This window comes from Cyrtonyx montezumae, unplaced genomic scaffold (genome assembly GCF_038088225.1).
Source record: "Cyrtonyx montezumae isolate F1298 unplaced genomic scaffold, pur_monq_1.0 scaffold_12, whole genome shotgun sequence".
NCBI classification, from domain to species: Eukaryota; Metazoa; Chordata; class Aves; order Galliformes; family Odontophoridae; genus Cyrtonyx; species Cyrtonyx montezumae.
Genome location: NW_027071848.1, coordinates 12,201,805 through 12,221,542, shown reverse-complemented (window position 1 = coordinate 12,221,542; position 19,738 = coordinate 12,201,805). Strand labels below are relative to the sequence as shown.

General features: G+C 41.3%; 1 protein-coding gene across 5 annotated transcripts in view; it reads right to left on the bottom strand.

Moving 5' to 3' along the window:
* Positions 1 to 19,245, bottom strand: part of GRIA4 (glutamate ionotropic receptor AMPA type subunit 4) — a 226,125-nt gene extending 206,880 nt beyond the window's left edge. For all 5 annotated transcript variants that reach the window (XM_065730040.1, XM_065730039.1, XM_065730042.1 and 2 more), the window contains exons 1-2: positions 18,832 to 19,245; positions 17,594 to 17,752 (exon numbers count right to left, since the gene is read on the bottom strand). In XM_065730040.1, the coding sequence (XP_065586112.1) occupies positions 17,594 to 17,752; positions 18,832 to 18,919 (247 nt within the window). In that variant the 5' untranslated portion in view covers positions 18,920 to 19,245. The remainder of the gene's footprint in view (positions 1 to 17,593; positions 17,753 to 18,831) is intronic.
* Positions 19,246 to 19,738: the final 493 nt, after the last annotated feature.

Genomic DNA, 19,738 nt, shown 5'->3' with positions numbered 1-19,738 from the left:
AACTGGTTCCTTGGCCTCAAGCAAAGATGTCACTTTTCTTTCCCCATTTGTAAAATATTTCTGCCTTAGCCTGAAGAACACTGCAATGCATTGAATGCTTTGTTCAGAAAAGCATTTAGGAGTATGACTATCTTTACACGTGCATGTAATTGCAGTGTCTTTGAGCTGAATTCTTTTTTGTGAAAAAACTTAGAAATGAACAATAGCGTCCATACTCTAAAGTAGAATCACTAAATGAATCACAGAATCATAGAATGGCTTGAGTTGAAAGAGGCCTTAAGGATCACCTGATTCCAACCCATGCGGTGGCCTGGCTGCCACCCCCCCAGGTCAGGTTGCCCAGGGCCCCATTCAACCTGGCCTTGAGCACCTCCATGAATGGGGCATTCACAGCTTCTCTGGGCAGCCTGTGCCAGTGCCTCACAACTCACTGGGCAAAATACATATTGGATGGATCATAAGGCAATATTTCTTTTCACTTACATCTTAACGGTCCATTGCATTAACTTTTCATTGAAAAATATTAAAACAGCAGAACATCTAGAGAAAATGAAATTTCTATCTTCGTTTAAACTGCTGGAAACTGAACACAGAGTTAATACCGTCGTTTTGCCATTTGTGTACCTAGGAGATGCCAATGAACATAAAGCACATAAAGCTGGGCAGTGAATTTTTCTGAAGCTTCCAGCTATCTCAGAAGCTATATAAGACAGGGACTTCAGTTGATTCTTTTTATTTTACAAACTGAAATTGAACTGGAAGTTGACGGTTAAAGTCCTTTTGCAAAATTACTGATTCCATAATTGACCAAGCCTCCATATAGGCTCTAAGAGAAACCCTTCTGGCTTTTTTATCCAGACAAAATAAACAGGCTTTATAGATGCTGTCAGAATCACGAGCCAAACTGAGTCCTTCTCTGGGAAGTGAACAAGCACAACTCCCATTAGGCTTCATGCTCCTACTGCAGCAGGTGTCCTCAACACACCAGTGCCAAAAGATAGGCCTCAGACATCTCATTGGTAGAAAACAGCCCAGATCACTACTGCTCTTTGTGTCAGTGGCCATGGGCAGTTCTCCTCGCAGCTACTCGCTGGAGAACTTTGCCTGGCATCAGTAAGTGCCACCAGGGAGCCTCCTCGCCAAGCCCTGCTCCAGACTGTCAAAGACCACCACACCAAGGAAAACAGCAACTCGTACCCACCACTAGGCCTGTACACAACTAGCATGTTCTATTAAATGGCATTTTCATCTCAAGTGCCGTAAGACACCTGCCTAAGATCAAGATGATGTACAAAAAGAGATTTCCAATTTTCTCTTTCACTATCATCTAACACTTAAATTTATCTTTCAAGGAACGAACATATATATTGCACAGGTGGCATTTATTCACCTTTAGGTTAAAAACATTCCCAGTTGCAATAATTATCTCTAATTATATAAAATTAGGTACTCATCATTTTCTTATAGCTGATTACTCCTCTATAGCCAGCCTGACAGTCAGGCAACAGTGCATCCTGCTTCCTAGATTCAAGTTACAGCTAAGTATGTGATAGGCTATATATACATTATCTTTTTTGAGGTGTAACTTTTAATTTAGCCTGAAAAATAATTGTGATTGTATGTTTATAAAGGAAGGACCTAAATATGACTTTATGTCATTAAATCAATGACAGATCATCTGTCTCACACAAACTAATAAACATTTCCTGGAATGTTTATCATGAAGTCAATACAACTTATTATATATTCAAGAAAAAACGGAAAGGACATGGTTTAAGAAATATTTTATTCAGTATATGCAAAGTTTGAATGAGGACTGCTGGAGAAATATTTACTACAGAATGTAGGGCTAATCCTTTTCATTTTGTGTTCAGCAGTCCACGCCACATTTAAAGCTCACTTTCAGAATTCATATCACACTGCTGATGGATGTACATTTGTCCTATTTCTGGCTCCTCTTCCTGGAACAACTTTGTGAGTTCACACAAATAGCTGCAGCAAAGCAAAATGGAGGAAAGAAAAATTCCACACATTCTGCTCCAGTATCTATTATTTACGCACCATCTTCAGTTTTCTTAGCCTGCCTTGTCTATTCGTCTACCTCCTATTAGTGTATTATAAATATATGTGACAATTACACCCCAGTGTTTACAGTCGTCACCATGTGAGGACACTGCGCAATGCAAAGCTGTTGCTCAGAGTTAAAAGCAAGGTAAGCAGCTCTCTAAATCTTCTGACAGCATTTCAAAAACTCTTGCTAGAAACACATAGCAGACATGTTCTAAAGACATGATCATAGCGTATTAACCCTAAAGACTGAAATAAAACTACCACAATTTTAAGGCACTCAAACAAGCACTAACTGTTTGGCTTGTCAGAAAGCCTGCAAGTTTTGCAGTCACTTAGTGTATCACCTTGATGTTTACTTCTGTGCTATTAATGACAGTGATCACTGTAGCACGTCTGAAATTGGTAACCAGTGTCTGTAAGCTATTACCTCTGTCTGAGAATGCCTGGTGCACCTGCAGGGCCCTGCTGCCCTGCTTTCCAGCCAGGATGCCTGCAGGCTGGCAGCAGGCATCACTTCTTCCTGACCCCACGCTCCTGGCAGCTTTACCCACATGCATTCATTATATATTTCTTTCTTTCTTTATACTTTAGTCACAAATTAAAACAACTACAATTGACTACTTCTCCCTTTCTTCTTATGAGAAAGTCTTTTGATATTACAGGTTTAAAACTGAAGTTGCTTCTTGGTCCTTATGATAGTAATGTCCTTTTGATAAGGTCCTTATAATAATAACTCACAAAATGCTTCCACATATCCCTGAAGAGCAGAAAACAATAATTAAGTGGAAAAAGTTAAGCAGGTTCTCTAAAATACAGTTGCATATGCTAGGTAGTTGCTCTGGGCTAAATTTCACTTTGGTTTTACATCTCTACAAATTCTGAAAAATTTCTAAAGTCTCTGAAATTTCTCTGGCTGACATACACTGTGAGGGAAAGCAGAGCCTGGAGTCAGAGCTTTGCCCCAGGAATTTCCAGCTGCTCTTTTTTTGTTCTCACACAGGGTACTCTGAATAAGCAAAAAGAACACCATAACAGAATTACTATTTCTGTCATACATTTTAAAAACTACCTATATGAATAACTGTAAGTCAAAGTCCTTCAGGGACTGCCATAAATCCAAAAACTAACTGCTAGATTTAGTATTTAGATCACTGAATTAGCTGAAAGAAATATGAAAATGCATGTACAGAAGGACAGCTCTCTGTTAGCCGCACATATTTACACAGGCTTTTGGGCAACAGTTTCAACCAGAAGTGAACAATAACTCTGTCCAAGTAAATTAAATCCCATTCATGCTTCCTCTGTGCTGTCAGACTTTCCATGCCAGGATGTGCGATGCGTTGGCCTCCTTAAGCCTCTTCCTGTAAAGTGCCTCCTATATATTTACAATTATATAACATAAAGCCCAAGTGGAGAGTTTAAAGGGACTGAAGAGCCCTGGGTTCTACACTGGGTTACAACTGGCTATGTTAGGAGCCACGAGAGTAGCATGTCCTGCATTTTAGGTGCTCTGAGCCATTCTGTGCCTTCTGGAAGTCAAGCATCATGCTACATCAGTTAACTGAGGCAACACACACAGCTGATTTTGTCAGTCATGTAATTGAGGCAGGAGACAGCCTACTCACTGTCTTCTGGTGGGTATCAGAAGCTCCCATCTCTGGATCTCCTCAGACTGATTGGAAAAAGGGACAGACTCTCACTAAGAGTTGAAGTTGTTCTGTATCCTGAAGTTAAACACAGAAAACTACATGCTGCACCACCAAAACAAAACAACTAGGGCCTGTCCAGGCTAACCTTGAATGTCTCCAGGGACGGGCCTTTCACCACCCCCCTGGGCAACCTGTGCCAGTGCCTCACCACCCTTACTGTAAAAAACTTCCTTACATCCAATCTACACCTCCTCTCTTTTACTTTGAAACCATTTCCCCTTGTCCTGTCATTCTCCACTCGTCCTATAAAATGGGCACACATATCTCATTTAGGTGTGCTCCCCCTGAACTGAAGATGCTTTTTAATGTTCTCCTGCTCCACACAGGTAAACCCTTCCCCATGCTTCTGACTCCTCTCATTGGAATTCTTCCCAATTATTTGTGAAGTCAGTAGTTCATGGATGGGAATGGGAAGGTAGATTCTCCCCTGACTGTACCACAACCAAGGAAGCAAAAAGCTTAGGCCGTGGAACTGAGACCAGTTTCTCAAAGGGATGCTGCTGTGAGGGAACAGATGCACCTTTTCAAAGGGGCAACATTATGCTGGATCTCATTTTCCTCTCACAGACGCTATGTAAGTGCAAAGATCCACAATTGTTATTATTATCCTATTACTGTAATTGCTCAAAGGATTTTCTACCAGTCTCTCATTTAACATAGTATGTGAAAAGCTGACAAAGGAAATGTGATTAAGGTGTGAAGCTCCGGTGCCTGCCAGCTCTACTGAACTGCAAAAGATTCCGATCATAACCAGTAACCGAAAGAATGATGGGCTTCCTGGGGCTTTCATCAGGAAATAAAAGTACAGGAGTCCTTCTACCCCTGTCAGAAACTTAGAGAAGAATGGTGGAAAGCAATCCAATTCATCTGTACTGTATAAACTGCCTTTTGTGGTACAACTCTTCCACTCCCTTCTTCCATTCACTCCCTTAAAATATTAAAGCATTGACCATGACAGAGTCTACGACAGGCTGAGGACAGTGAGGCAGAGATGGGAGCTGGCACAGTTTTTCTGAGGTTTTGTAAGTATGTAATTCCTTTATTGTTCTCAACCAAGAAACTGATGCTCTCTGTCCTTCCCTTCCTTTCCCTGCAGTGGTTAAGCTGACAGCTATCTGCAATCAATATGGACCATGCTGAAGCCGCAGCGCTGCGGGGCAGAAGGGGAGCGGGGCGATGGGATGTTGGATGCCTGTGGTTCCCTCCAGCTGTGTGCAGCTGGAAGTGCCGTGCCCACCACTGCCACTGTGGCCACTCCTAGCAGGCAACTCCTGCTGCACCATGAGGACTGGGGCACTGCCGTGAGGACAGCAGATGCAGGAGCAGTTTTCTCTCTCTGAACAGTATTTTTAGTCTTATGCTCTCCCACATCTATTGAATCCTGTTGTACTCCACTGGGCTTGCTGGGCATGTTACATCTCTCCCCATACTACATTTTCAGCTTAGCATAACATCTGTCCAGTTTCAAGTTCCTCAAAGCCATCTCAGCTTGCACCAGCTGCAATCCCTAGCTCACAAGCACCAGCAGTACATTCCTGCTCCACCTCATAAAGCCATAAGCTATGCTGCACATAGTGCTCTCAGCACTCACCAGAAGCCTTATTCCGCAACATAGAACAATGCTATTTCACAACCCTCTGCTGCATCTTGAACTCCTTTTCCCACTTCAGAAACTGAGGACAAACAGAACCTTCAGTTGCATGGCCTCAAATAGTCTGACTCCCACTCTCAGGCAACGTTCCACCTTGGGGTCCATGAGGGTCCCTGAAGCACAGGGGCAAAGCTATCCCTTCACATCCTGGACTGCACAGACAAACCGCACCACCTGCATGCTGCACATGTGCACTGCATCAACTGCGCCTGTTTTTCAGAGTTATCAAAGACAGCTAGCTATGGGAGCACCTCTTGTATTCCTTTGCTCAGGCTTTGGCTTCCTGCAAATGCTCTTCTCTATTAGATCTCATCGTCATATTTGTGTTCAGACTGCCATCTCCTCTGACACATAACTGAGAAGAAACCAGGGACTTCCAAAGCCACATTCATCTGAAGCTAACAGCCTGAATCCTCCAGGTGAAAGCGGTAATAGATTTGCATAGTCTGTGGCTTGAAAAAAGTGAAGTATGTGAAACTCACATGACCTTTAAGTTGTACTGGCCACTAGACAAGCCTTTGCACATATATCATAGGAATTGGTGTGCATTCATTTGCAAAAACATACTCATGGTCAATGAACCATCTTTGTATTCTTTGTGCTTCAAGCCACACTCCACCTGTGGGGTTAGGAGAGGGAAAAAACACCCACATGTGTGTCTACTGGAAGTTTTTCAAGGAAACATGAGAATGGCCCCAGTAATTCCCTAAGTGTTTTGCAGGGACATGGCTCTTGCTGCCAGTGTGTCCCACACTGCCCTTCTGCTCCAGCAGTACTGACTGCAGTCCCTCTCTAAATCAGAGACCAGTAACAAATAATGATAAATTGTTATAATAATGACAGTGATAAATAATGACAGGACGAGAGGGAATGGCCATAAGTTGCGCTGGGGAAGATTTAGGTTAGAATTGAGGAAACATTTTTTTTCTGAAAGAGTGGTCAGGCACTGGAATGGCCTGCCTAGGGAGGTGGTTGAGGCACCATCCCTAGTGCTGTTCAAGAAGCGTTTAGATGAGGTGCTAAGGGATTTGATTTAGTAGTTCAGTGGGTAGGGATGGTGATAGGAGGATGGTTGGTCTAGATGATCTTGTAGGTCCTTTCCAACCTAATGAACCTATGAACTTATGTACCTAAGAACAAAACCAGGGAGAAAATTTTTTTCTGGTTGCCTGCTCTCTGTGACTCTGTGACTATGACTGCATACCACACACGGGTAAAGACAGTGATACATTACGTATGCTGTGCTGATGGCATGACAATTTACCCATGGTTCTTCCAGGCTTTAGTCAACACAGGATTTTTTTGGAGAAGTTGGGTATTCAGCAAGAGAAGAATTATGGATTTGATAAAGAAATTAATTGAGAATGGCTGATTAATATATTATAACTGAGACAGGGTGATCAAAATGGTCCCATTTAGCCTTAAAATACACTAAACTGAATACTATTACATTCTACCCACTCTCCATTTATTTTGGTGAGCTCCTTTGCTTTTTCCTCTTTGAAGCACTGATGCTTGCAGCCATCAGACAACAGTTCATCCTCCAGACTGCTTTCACATCTTTTCTGTATCATCTGTAAGGACTTGTAATGTGGATCACTTCCCATATGGCACCACTTCTGATCTGCCAGCCACTTTCATGAAGCATATGTAACCTCACAACAGATGCATATATATGTCCTCCCAATGCACCCATGTCCTCTTATGCTCTTTTCCTCGGACGTTTGCTTGTGCCTTCACACAGAGCTTCCCATTCTTCTTATCTACATAATCACATAATCACAGAATTGTAGGGGTTGGAAGGGACCTCTAGAGATCATCGAGTCCAACCCCCCTGCCAAAGCAGGCTCCACTGTAGTAATAATAATACACAATAAGGTATCACCTCAAGTCTTACCTTGTTGCTTTTACTACCCAAGAGAATCACAGACCAGAGATACTGAGCAACAGAACAAAAACAGCTATAGAAAGAAAACATCCTGCAGAGCTCTGTGCTGGAGGCACCACAACCAGCAGGATGCAGAGCAGTGTTACCTGGCTGTGCACACAACCCCAGGAGCCAGCTCCCTCCCTGCCTGGGCTTACTGCCTGGAGTAGAAGGGAGAGATTAGGAAAAACTCCTGAGTCAGGCAAGAGCACATGACTATTGATTTCCAAAGCAAACTATCCTCTCAGCTGCAGTGTTTTTGAAAAGTCCTTTCTTAAACAACACCCCTCTCAGTTTAACTGGGTGGAAATGACCAAACCTGGTAGAAGGATACTTGGGAGGAAATCATTAATAAATAGCCCAACAGAACTCTGTGGAGACTGTGGCTCTCTAAAGCTTTGTTCCTTTCTCCCTATCATTGTAAAAGGCTTAAAAAATTAAGTGCTTAGTGTACTGATGTATAGATTTCCTCTTTTTAATATTAGAGCTTTTTACTCCTGAATTTTACATGAACGTATCTGTGCTTGATAAATGGTTTTTCGCTTGCACTCTATGTAGTTTTCCAGAGCTGACCACAGCACTGTCCAAATCTGTACCTCACATTAACTCAAAGCGTGAAATACTGGTACATCAGGAACACTGAAGCAGAACAGGAATCTTTTGAGGATCAGGAATAATCTGCATTTTGTACTCTCTGCATTAGAAGAATTTTCTCTCTCTTCCCCACCTCTACCTTGAATATGTATTACATGAATCATTTTATCCACTGAGGAAACAGATCTGACCCTGACACTGAAAAAAAGGCCACGTGAAATGTTTAACCAAAGGAAATGAAGTGTAACACAAGGCTGCGAAATAAATTAACAAGAACAGAATACTTTGTACCGTAATTCCTAATTAATTTGTATAGTAATTTTAATATTAACACATACACTGCTTTTTACAGCAAAGTGACAAAATTTAAATTCAAAAGATTTTAAGACAAAGAAAGAGTAGAGGTCTCAATTCTTTTCATCAGTTAACTTGCACTATATGTGAGCTTTTCAAAAACACCTATTTGATGGATGTTCATTGGGAAACTGAACTGTAAGAACAGGTGACATTCACATAAAAATGAAGTTCAAATTTTATGAGCTTAAGAGACTACTATGCAAACACACCATAAAATCAAGCGGAAGATGTGCATGCAGAAATGGCATAGAATCTACCTCAGAGAAGGTCTGCAAGTAAGAAAATGAGGGATTCTTATGAATAGTAAAATATGATGTATTTTAGTATGAATCTTGCTAATGTTTTAAAACCTTTCCCCATCAAGAAGGTAATGAATGAGCACTGCAACTGCTTTTTGCCTCACTTGTGCTCTACTTGCAATTACAGAAAAAAACCTGCAGTGGACAAGGTACTGCACAAGACTGTTTTTCAGGAGCAATGGCTGCTTGTAAGAGCAACACTGAAAAGAGGAACATGTGAAAACAGCCTATATGGCATTCTTTTAAAATAGGCAATAGCACAGTAGTGAACCAATTTCTAAACGTATGGGGTTTTTTGTTTTGTTTTTTGTTTTTTCACCCTACTATCTCTTCCTTATAAAGGGTTCCAGCCTGCAATCACAGTGCATGTAAAGCCCCTACTTAACTCAGCACAGCTCTGCCTGTAGAAAGAACTGTGGGATAAGGGACAATATTTGTGCCAGATTTTGCTCATGTCAGCATAGCTGGCCAGCGCCAAGCAAGAACAGCAGCTTGTGAATGCAGGTCTTCCCCCTTGATTCCCACAGAAAGCCTATCCATAATCGGCTTCTGAGGAATGTTGTGAAGAGGATGATCTGCCTCTTCATACTGCATGGCCAATATAAATATGGTGTGTGTGTCACACTCTGGTTCCACCTGATCATGATGAACCAGAAATCTAACAAAAGCAGCCGTTACCTGAACAAGTCAGGCAGGATCATGGGAAAGAAAAAAGGGAAGAAACAACATCCTCACAAAGAATTAACACTACTGAAACAAGGCTTCTGACCCATACTTTATCACACAGATAAGGACAGATGTTCGCAAGTGCTCAGTAATAAGCAGTTCCCATTGGGAAGACAGGTGATACTGGGAAATACTAGAACTAGCTCTGCATGCCAGAATGTAAGAATCCATATTATCATTGTTAAACTCTAGCATGATCTTAAAAAAAATAAATAAAATAGGTAAAAACCCAAACTAGGCAGAGGAAGAATACAGAACTGAGAAAAATGCTTAAAAGTAAAGAACACCAAAATTTCAAAACAAGACTGTGATCAGGTCCTCTTGAATAAATTTATTTTCCTAAGTACAGAAAGATAATTCTTGATTTATACAGGAATACATGGTCTACTTGGGCTTTCTGTCCCATCACACAACTCGGATCTAAGTATGCCCATCAGAGTTGCAGGATTTCCAGCCCAGGCCAATCTAGAGGATTTTATGCTGTGCTAGTCCAAAATCATTGCTTCTAGCCAACTGTACAGAGAAATGGAAATCCAGACATTAGACCAAATTTTCCTTTTAATTACACTTCTCCAATTGTATGAATTTCTTCACATTTGCACTAGCACAAAAGTCACCCCCTTTAAGTCAGTCACATATTAAGAAATATGACCTGTAAGACAAGATTATTTGTCCTAACATATTTAAATTGAAATAACTGCACCTGCTCACAACCTAAATTTGCAGAATTCATAGTAGGATGTAAAATGGCTAAGAAATCAAAGCAGACAGCTTTCTCTCCTGTGAACAAGCAAGTCTCAATACAGTCAAGATCTAAAAATGAAATGCATGAGCTATTTTGAGTAATATACAAAGTTAGATTGCAATGATAAAGCTGAAGTTAATCCATTTAATTTACTCTTGTAAAGTGCTTTTGTCTTAGACAAAAAAACACTGCACTGCACTGTGTTAGCTTCTGCAATAGGAATGAAGTAGCACAATCTTTGTCATTAATACCATGAAAGGAAGATGAAATTTGTTCTGTAGCCTCCAATAAAGCTTTTGAGTTTACAGTTTTAGCCAGTCCAGTGGAATGCTAAGACGAAAGCCTTATTTCATGCCAGAGAAATGCATATTCTGAATTTTCACTGAGGAAATCTGACTATACTTCACCAAAGACCCATCATTTACTTTCTCAACAACGACCTTGAAAATTAAATCTAGGCTTTGATGAATTGGAGCTATTGATGGTTGGTTTTCTCTCTGCTGTACAGCTATTGTACAGGGATCACATTAAGAGTTGGGAAACTCTGAATGTAGATGTTCTCCCAGGTACACATACACAAAATCCTTCATACAGTAAATGATACATAAGTACACACATATTCTTTGATTCCATCAGCAAGTTCAGATAACAGAATTTTAAGATAAATCATTTTCAAGAATTGTGGTTTACTTGGAGACTAGCTCCATATACTAAAGAAAAACACTCTCTTCAAATGTTGTGGGATTTTTGTTACTGTTGTTGTTTGTTTGTAATTACTCCTATTTCAGAACAATAAGATTTAATTCACTTCAATTTTTGTAGGCAACTAGCACACCAATTTTCCAACCTGAGCCCATGCTATGCCTGTATGCTACCTCAGAACTCCAAACTGCACCCTTGGGATTGCTGTAATACTCTTGAAAGCAAAAGAGCAGTTTGGGGACTGTTCAGCTCAGAGAACAGACACACATGGATCTCATCAATGTCCATAAATACAGAAACCAGAGTGCAAAGAGTACAGAGCCAGGCTCTGCTCAGTGGTGCCCAGTGCCAGGGAAAGAGACTGTGGGCACAAATGAGATCAGGAGGTTCCCTCTGAACACCAGGAGTGCTGCTGTGCTGTGCAGGTGATGGAGCACTAGCACAGGCTGCCCAGGGGCTGTGGAGATCCCTGGAAATCGGTCAAAGGCCAGAGGGATCCAGAGATTATTTCCCAGTTCAGCTATTCCATGATTCTCTGATTCCATGAAAATACATTTAACGTTTATCAAAATTCACTTTCTAAATAAGGACCATCACAGTTTAAATGGCACAGATTATTAAGCTAAAGCTACACACTTATTGCTAAAGTGAGTTGTAATTATTTAAGTAGAATTAGTTATCAAATTTAATGAAAATCTTAGCAAATCAAAGATGAACTTGCTTAAAGTGAAATGACACAGTCATTATATGAAAGCAATGCTACATCTAAGCCTATTTTCTCAGCTTCCTGAATGCTTCGGCACAGATTCCCAGATGGTACTGCCTTTTCTTTCACAACCAACATCACAAGGCCAGAACTGGACCAAAGACAGGGCAGTATGAGGGAGGTTCTCATCTGCCCTTGGGGTGAATCCAAACTTGGTGGAGCTCAACCAGAAACTGCATTCTGTTGAGGTAGTCAGATCCTCTAGTGTCAGGTCCTCAGCTCTCCCTTAGATGGTGGGCATTAAAGTCAAAGAAACAAACTGTTGGAAAGAGTGAAGTTATTCCACGACACAATTTTTTGTTTAAATTCCAGTAGGCTTTTTTTTTCCCCCGATCATATGACATGTAGCAAACTCTGCTGTTCAATACTTCCTACTGTGATTAAAATTTTGGGGAAGAGATAAAAATTTGGTGAGAAGTGGATTGTGTGCAAGATGAAACATGAGGAGTGTTTGATTTGCCCCAAGTTATATGCATTAGGAATATGTTCATCTCAGTACACACATGAAGCTGAACTGACTCAATGGGAAAAGATGTAGCTTTAATATGAGGCACAAATGAAACTCAAGAACCAAGACCTCTTCTTTCCCATTTAGCCTAATCCTGAACAAGAACTGCAAGACTGGTTACACATGAAAGATTTTTGAAACAAATATTTCAACTGAGTATATGCGTGTGCATATTCCAGAATGACTTCTCCAGTAAAAAAATCAGAACATGACCCTGTGCGAGAGCTTTCACAAACCAAGTGGATTGGTGGACTTTTATTTTCATAGTCTGTGGAACAGAACATTGCATAAAATATTCATAGATTCATAGATACATTAGGTTGGAAATGACCTACAAGATCATCTAGTCCAACCATCAGGTGCAGAATCTGGCACACGTTTTTTTTTAAACATCATGAAGTTGGTGATTGCCCAGCCCTCTAATCTGTTTAATTTGTCCTTGATAATTCCTTTTCTTCATATGACTGCAATGGAAATGGACCCATCATACATAGATTTAGAGAGGTCTCCTCCCATGCAGTGGTTTCCACATAATCAAGAGAGGACTGGGAATAATGGCCTGGACCAAGGGTATAGTCATAAGATGCTGCCGATAGTGTCAGTGCTGCCTGTATTAAAGGTGAAATCTTAATCTCCTATCTCTAGCTCACCTCCTAGAATGATCTGACTCTTCATAAACTATGACAAGAATCTATTAGGTTAAGTGGCCAGAGTATCAGAAGCCACATGTATTTACCAGACCACTTTGGCTGAGAAGAGGGACAATGTTAAGAGTAAAGACTAGAGAAGGATGCAAGAGGGAGTGAGGTGGGCTCCTTTGCACTTACTGTGGGAAGCACCAAACGAAGACAGGGACAGAAACAAGGTTGAGCCACTGTGAAGTCATGCTGTAATGAATAGAATATCACAGTTCACCATGAATATCACAGTTCACCATGCTGTGAAGAGAGCACGTATTTTTGACTGCCATATTTTTGCTCATGCATGGAGGAACAACTCTAGCTATGTTTTAACGAGCTTGTTTGCAAGATAGTAAAGACATGGTAACCTGGGTAGCATGGTGCTCTGCTAAGCTTTACATTCCACAATAAAGCTTCCTGTGTTGCTTTCTCATGTACTATGATCTGAACTGAAACCAAGGCAGCTATACATGTTTTACAACTAAGCGACACCATGTAGTGTGTTTTTAATGATGAAACTTAGCCATAAAAATCAGAGGTCTTGGAGTCAAAGGCTTAAGAAAAAGGAAATCACTCTGAAAAACAGTGTGATCAGGTGTGGAACAGGTGTGATCTCTTCTTGTATCCATAGAGATTATATATGAAAAAAATAAACAAGCTTAGGCTCAGGATCAGCCCTGCAACTTGGAGTGCAAAGTCTACGGGTAACCAGAATGCCTCATCCACAATGGGCAGAGAAAACATTTCTTCTTTCAGTTCTCCTTCAAGGCCCTTAGAAGTTAAAACCTATGCACAATACGGAATTTAATACCTATGCACTATATACCATGATGGATGCTGAGATAAATGCAGTGATTACTGATTTGTTAAAAAACAGGAAGCATATGTGATACAAATCTACACTAGGGCAGGTTCAGACTGGATATTAAGAGAATTTATTTATCGTAAGGGGGATTGACCACTGAAGCAGGCTTCATAGAGAGGTGGTTGATGCTTCATGCTTTTCAGTGTTCAAGATGCATTTGGGCAATGCTTTCAATAACATTCTTTAAGTTCTGGTTAGCCCTAAAGAGATCAAGCAGTTGGATGCAATGATCGTGGAAGGTCCCTTCCAGTCAAACTATTCTAAATTGCCATCCTGGCTTGCATCAGAAATATCAACATAAAAATTCCCAACCACAAGACAAGAGTTGGAAGGCAGATGGTTCTTTGTGAAATTGTACAACTTCCTCTCAAATTGATGCAGGCAGGTTTAACGTTGACGGCTTTGCTGACATTTACTAATGCAATATATTGTGCATGCAAATCTTTTGGAGAAAATTTTTCAGCATTAAGCTGAAAAAATATATGAAATGCTCTCCAATAACTAACACAAAGTCTGTACTTCTGATATCAATCTCAATTTGAATTTCCAATCATGAGCAAAATCTCCCACTTGTAATGTGAAAACCAATGTATGCCAAGAGTCAAATGTTTCAGCTTTGGTGTATTGTGCTCCGATGAGTAAGAACCTTGTACTTTTCATGTTTTGCAATAATTTCAGCTCTCTCTGTCAGTAAGAGAGATTCTCTGAATAATGTATGCAGTGCAAAAACGAACAGAGTTTAAATAAAACACGCAAGTGGGAAGGGGAAAGAAGAAGAAAGACTACATCCAAACTGATACAGATCAGATCCATTTTGCTTACAATAGAGACTGTGCTTAAACAACCTGTTTCATGTGCATTTGCACTTAAGAATAAAAATAACAGTGCCTAGACCTTTTTAAAGAACACAAAAATGTGCACGATAATTATTAGAAGACAGATATTAAATGGAAAATACAAAATTCTTCAGATTCCAAAGGCGCTTGTATGTACACTTGGCTATATGTTTATATGTAATGAAAATAAAGAATATCTCATGTTTTTTCCAGCATTGCAGTCGGTTATCCACCAACGCACCCTCCATAAGCCTTTGTATTAGCCTGTTTAAGTGTCCCTAACACATGCAACGAGCCAGGCCACAGATCTTCACAAGTATCATCTGTACACATGGAAACAGATCTAGAGGTAAGTGATCTTAGTTCTTCATGCTTGAACTTGCTTGAATATTCAGTTCAGCCCAGCAGCAATAATGCTTTTGTACTTTGTATCTGGAGATGTGTGCACAGAGGACTTTTTCTATAAAGTAACAAGGTCCAAAGCCACTGTTTAATAGCAGTCCAGGAAAGAGTCATCATTTTATATTGCCATGAAATCATTTAATTCTGAGCTGATTGTGGGGTTTCTTTAATTAGATTAGAAAACCTCACACATCTGTGCATTAGAAGCCTCTGTCAAGCCAGTAAATTCAATCGCATGGAAGTCAGTGTCCTCCAGCTATCAGACAATTGATTTTTGCAGGATTCTGCTCATATTTAGCTTAAGGGACATGTGATATGCTCATTCACTCGTCAGTTCACTTTGCCTGTGTTTCATTAGTAGAACATTTGTTATTTAAAATATATTCTTCAGTATTATATGGAAAGTAAGAAACAAGTTATGAGACTGCAAAATGTATAGTAAACACAAAGTTGGACCAAAAATACATGTTGGCTTAAGTGAGAAGAGCAGACCTGAAGAGGCCTGTAGAGTTACATCTATTTAATATGGTTACAGAATTATATTAGTGTACACACATATAAACATATACATTTACTCTCCTTCTTTCTCTGCCTCCCCCTATACAGTACAGATTTATCATCTCTGAGTCATTAAATTCTTTAGAAATAAAAATGGGTGCGCTTTAAAGAAAAAAAAAAGAACAAGGTTATGAATCACTATTTCTATAAATTGTAGCAAATAAAAAGGGATGGGTTTTCCTCAGTTCAAATACTTTAAGCTGAAATAACCTGAGGTGGTTGGAACAAGAGAGAAGAATCTGCTGTGGATCACTGAAATTAGGGAAAGTTTTGGACAAACCCTTGTCTGAATCTAAGACACTGAAGTTTGACACACAGAAGCGGTCCAACTTTAGATAATCTTAAATATGTGCAAATCAGAATTAATTCACTAGCACTCCAATGGAAATTCTCTGCAATACCCTTAATCCAAAAAGTAACAATTGCCTCTGAAATTATTTGGCAGAAGTAGATGAGTAGGCAGAATCTAAGATAATTGACTTTATCTAAAACTACTGATTTCAATATGCAGTATTTTTAGTTCCTTCCTCCTTCACTAAAAACGAAAGTTTAAAAAAAGCCACTGTGTCATTTGTCTTCATGGAATATATAATGAGCACCTGCAAAGTTGACATGGATTGTAATGCTTTCTCAATGAACTACACCTGCATAGATTTGACACCTCCCAGTTTCAAAAGCCCTTCAGAAATGCTTTCTTCTCATGGAATTTGATATTGATTTTCATGCTAAACACAACTAATACATTGCTTAATATAGAATTCACACTTAATGGGGCATCAGTCTTTCCTGCCTGAAATGAATGGAGCCATTTTGGCAGCTCAGAAGCTTTTCCTGTTAAATAAGGTGGCAAGGTCATCTGAAACTTATAGTACTGAAGACTCATAAATAAATCTAGTGCTCATTCAATAAATCATATATGAGAACTGCACAGTGCATGGCATGTTTACATATTAAAAAGTGCCACAGAGATGTCTGTGAGAAGCTGGAGAGAAACACAAGACATATTTTAAAGGCACAGTGGACAGGAAGACCTTCTCCAGCGCGTTTCTATTTTAAACTCAATAGCAATGCTGCTCAGGGCACATACATCCAGAGGCAATTTGCTTTTGAATGAAGAGAAGAGGTTCAAAAACTTAAAGGCCACAGAGGAAAACCTTAAGAATCAAATTCTGAAATATGAACGTGATGTTACTACAGCGCTCAGCTTTGCCACTCTGTATCCCACTGTCTTATGTAATAAAGAAAATTCCTTCTTATCAGCCTGACATACGTGAAGTTAAATAGAAATGATGCTTTGCTGCTCTCCGAGACCAAGCAGTACTCAGCATGTGTTTCAGCCACTGCTAAAGACCCCGAGGTGATCTAAATGTATGAAATTCACTTAATTATAATCTGTTAAAAATAAAAAAAGATAAACTGCTACTGTATTTAGTAAGGGCATCTCATTTTCTGTTTCCCTTTCATGGCGTATGTGCGCCTGTGTGTGTGTGTGTGTGTGTGTGTGTGTAAAATATATAGTAGGAAGAGAATATTTGTTCCAGTTGAGGTGGTCTGTGAAATCAAGTAGATCAGATACTAACTTGACTTGGCACCAATGTATGGATGCATAGAGACATATCCACAGGATGTATGCATTACGAGATGATAAGAGACATTTACAACCTAGAATATAAGAGCAGGGCTGCCTCAAGTGACATCACCAGATCAACTGCAGCGTCAACTGACTCAGATATATAATCCTGTACACCACTGCTTCCCTATCTCTTTTCCAAGCATTAGCAAAGCATTCATGAGCATACACATTATTGTATATTTCCAAACACATACAAGGCATGTCATACCCAAATGCGAACAAGAGCAACAGTGGGGATTATGGACGGTTCAAGACATTCATAATTTTTCTTTACAATAACAAAATTCATCTCCATAGAAACCAGAAAGCAAGAAACTACAGGAATAACACTAAAGTAAATGTCATGTCAGGTTAGTCAGCACAAGGCAGGAGAGGGGTCTGTGCTCCAGTTAGGACTAACAAGGATTGCTGCCCCCACCTCCCCCCCCCCCGCTCTTCTGCTAGGGTGTCTACACCAAAGACTGACTTTCTGCTGTACTTCCAATGCACGATAGCAATGTGATTTCCTGTTATTTTAATTGCAATTTACCCATAAGGTGGTCAGATCAATGGCATGTTTACTTACAGGCATTTGTTACAGCGAAGCTGTTAGCTGTTTCAATGTTGTCTACATGAGGAACCAAATTAAAAGGTGCTTCGGAGGCATTGGGGCTGGTGTTATGAAGAAAAATTGCTAATCGAAAAGCAGTATATTCCTGATCTGTGTTCCTGATGAAGAGACCACCTACAAAAAAACAGGAAAAAAAAAAAAAAGCAAAAAGGAGAGGAAGTAGGGTGAATTATTGGCAAGGCACTGTCTTGTAACACCAAGCAACCGTCTCTCCCAAAGCTGCACAGTAAGGAAAGTCCTAAGACTTTAATGGGTAAGGAACTAATCACATTCATAATCACAACCGCTGCCTTTAAATCACTGTCCTCAATCGATATTCACCTCCCCAACGCTTCATGCTTCTTTCCCGACTTCTCGGTTTCCAGCCTTTCACATGTAAATACCCAGATTTGCCATGATTACAGTGACCTTTGGAAGTGTTTAGCCTCCATCTCCCTGCGACTGAACACACTGCTAAATCAGCTACTCAGCAGCCTCTCACATGAAGTGGCGGTCTGATTAAGGGGAACGATGCTTTCCAGATTAAAAAAAAAAATACCCACTCGGTGTCGTATAATCTACACTAAACAGGAATATAATGAACTTTGCTCTTCCACAGCCATGTGCAGGCAGGGAGCCGCTCAGCTCCGTTAGCAGCATCTCTACAAGTCCACGGGCAATGATGCAGCGATGGAGCTGAGCTGGAAGGAATTCAGATAGCTGCGTCCCATCCGAAACGCGCCCGGACGGAGGGAAGCGGGAGGCGATGGGAAACGGGTGAGGAGGAGACACAGGGCTACGTGGGGATGCTTTCAAAATCCCAAACTTTCCAACTATGGGAAGGGAAAGAAGAGCTGCCTTGCAGCCCCATGCCTACGCTACCGCAACCTCAGCGCACAACTCGGCAAGGAAACGGGAAGCTGGAGGGAGCCGGAGCAGCCCAGGGGCATCTCCCCAAGCGCCCTTCCCTCCTGCACACCCTGTGCACCCCAGAACTGGAGCGAGTTGGGCAGAAGATGAGCATCCTTCTACGGCACGCAGTCACACACACACACGTATGCACACATACACAAATGCACGCGGGCTGTCAGCGAAGGTATGGAAATGGGATGGTGGTGGAGGAGAAAGCTGCAAGCTGCCTTCAGAGCCGCCTTCCCAACTCACTTCGCAAAGGCACCCCTGGGCACCCGCACACAGCCCAATGCAGCGCTTACCTATTTGCACGCTGCTAGGAAAAGCTCCCATTGCTAGTCCCCAAAAGCCAGAAAACAACAAGACAAGCTGTCTGCAAATTATCCTCATCTTCTCTTTTGCCTCTCTCTCGCCTTCTCCCGCTCGCTCGCTAGATGCTTCTCAGAGAGGCATTGAGGACGAGGCGGCTATAAACAAAATCAAGAATTTAAAAATAAAAAAAATATATAAAAAAAAGAGGGAAAAGGGGGAGAAAAAGAGAGGTTTTCTCCTTTCTTTTTCTTTTTCTTTTTTTTCTTTCAATTTTTATTTTGCTGTTGCTTTAGGATTTGCTGCCTATTCTCTGCCGCTCTGCCGCCGCAGTTTCAGTAAGCCATCCCGCCGCGCCGGGCTTTTCCCGCAGTCTCCATCGCCGGGGAGCGGTTTGTGTCCGGCTGCGAGCGATGCACATGCAGAAGATGGTGGTGAGTTTGGCGGCGGGGGGGAGCGGCTGGCGGCGGCGCGGCGCGGGCGGACATGCGCTGTGCTCCCCACCAACCCCCCCCCCCCCCCCCAATCCCGCCCCCCCCAACCCCCGCCGCCGCCGCCGCCGCCTCTCGCACCGCCGCGGGCGGACAGCGGCCGCGCACGTTCCGCGTCCCTCCGCGGAGCCACTGCCCTTTGAGGGGAGCGCCCCGAAGCGCGACCCCGCGGATCAGAGCCCGCTGGTTTGAATGGTTTCGTTTTTTCCTTTTTCTTTTTCTTTTCTTTTTTTTTTATTATTTTCTTCATTATTTTTATTTTATTTATTTTGTTTTCTGCATATCCGGAACTTTGCACCGCAGAGGGGCCAAGAACAAGGAATACCCCATCGCGGTGGAATGCTGCAGCCCGGGGCCGCTGTCATTAAGAACCGGTTGTTATTAATGAAGGTGACAGCGCGCATCCACC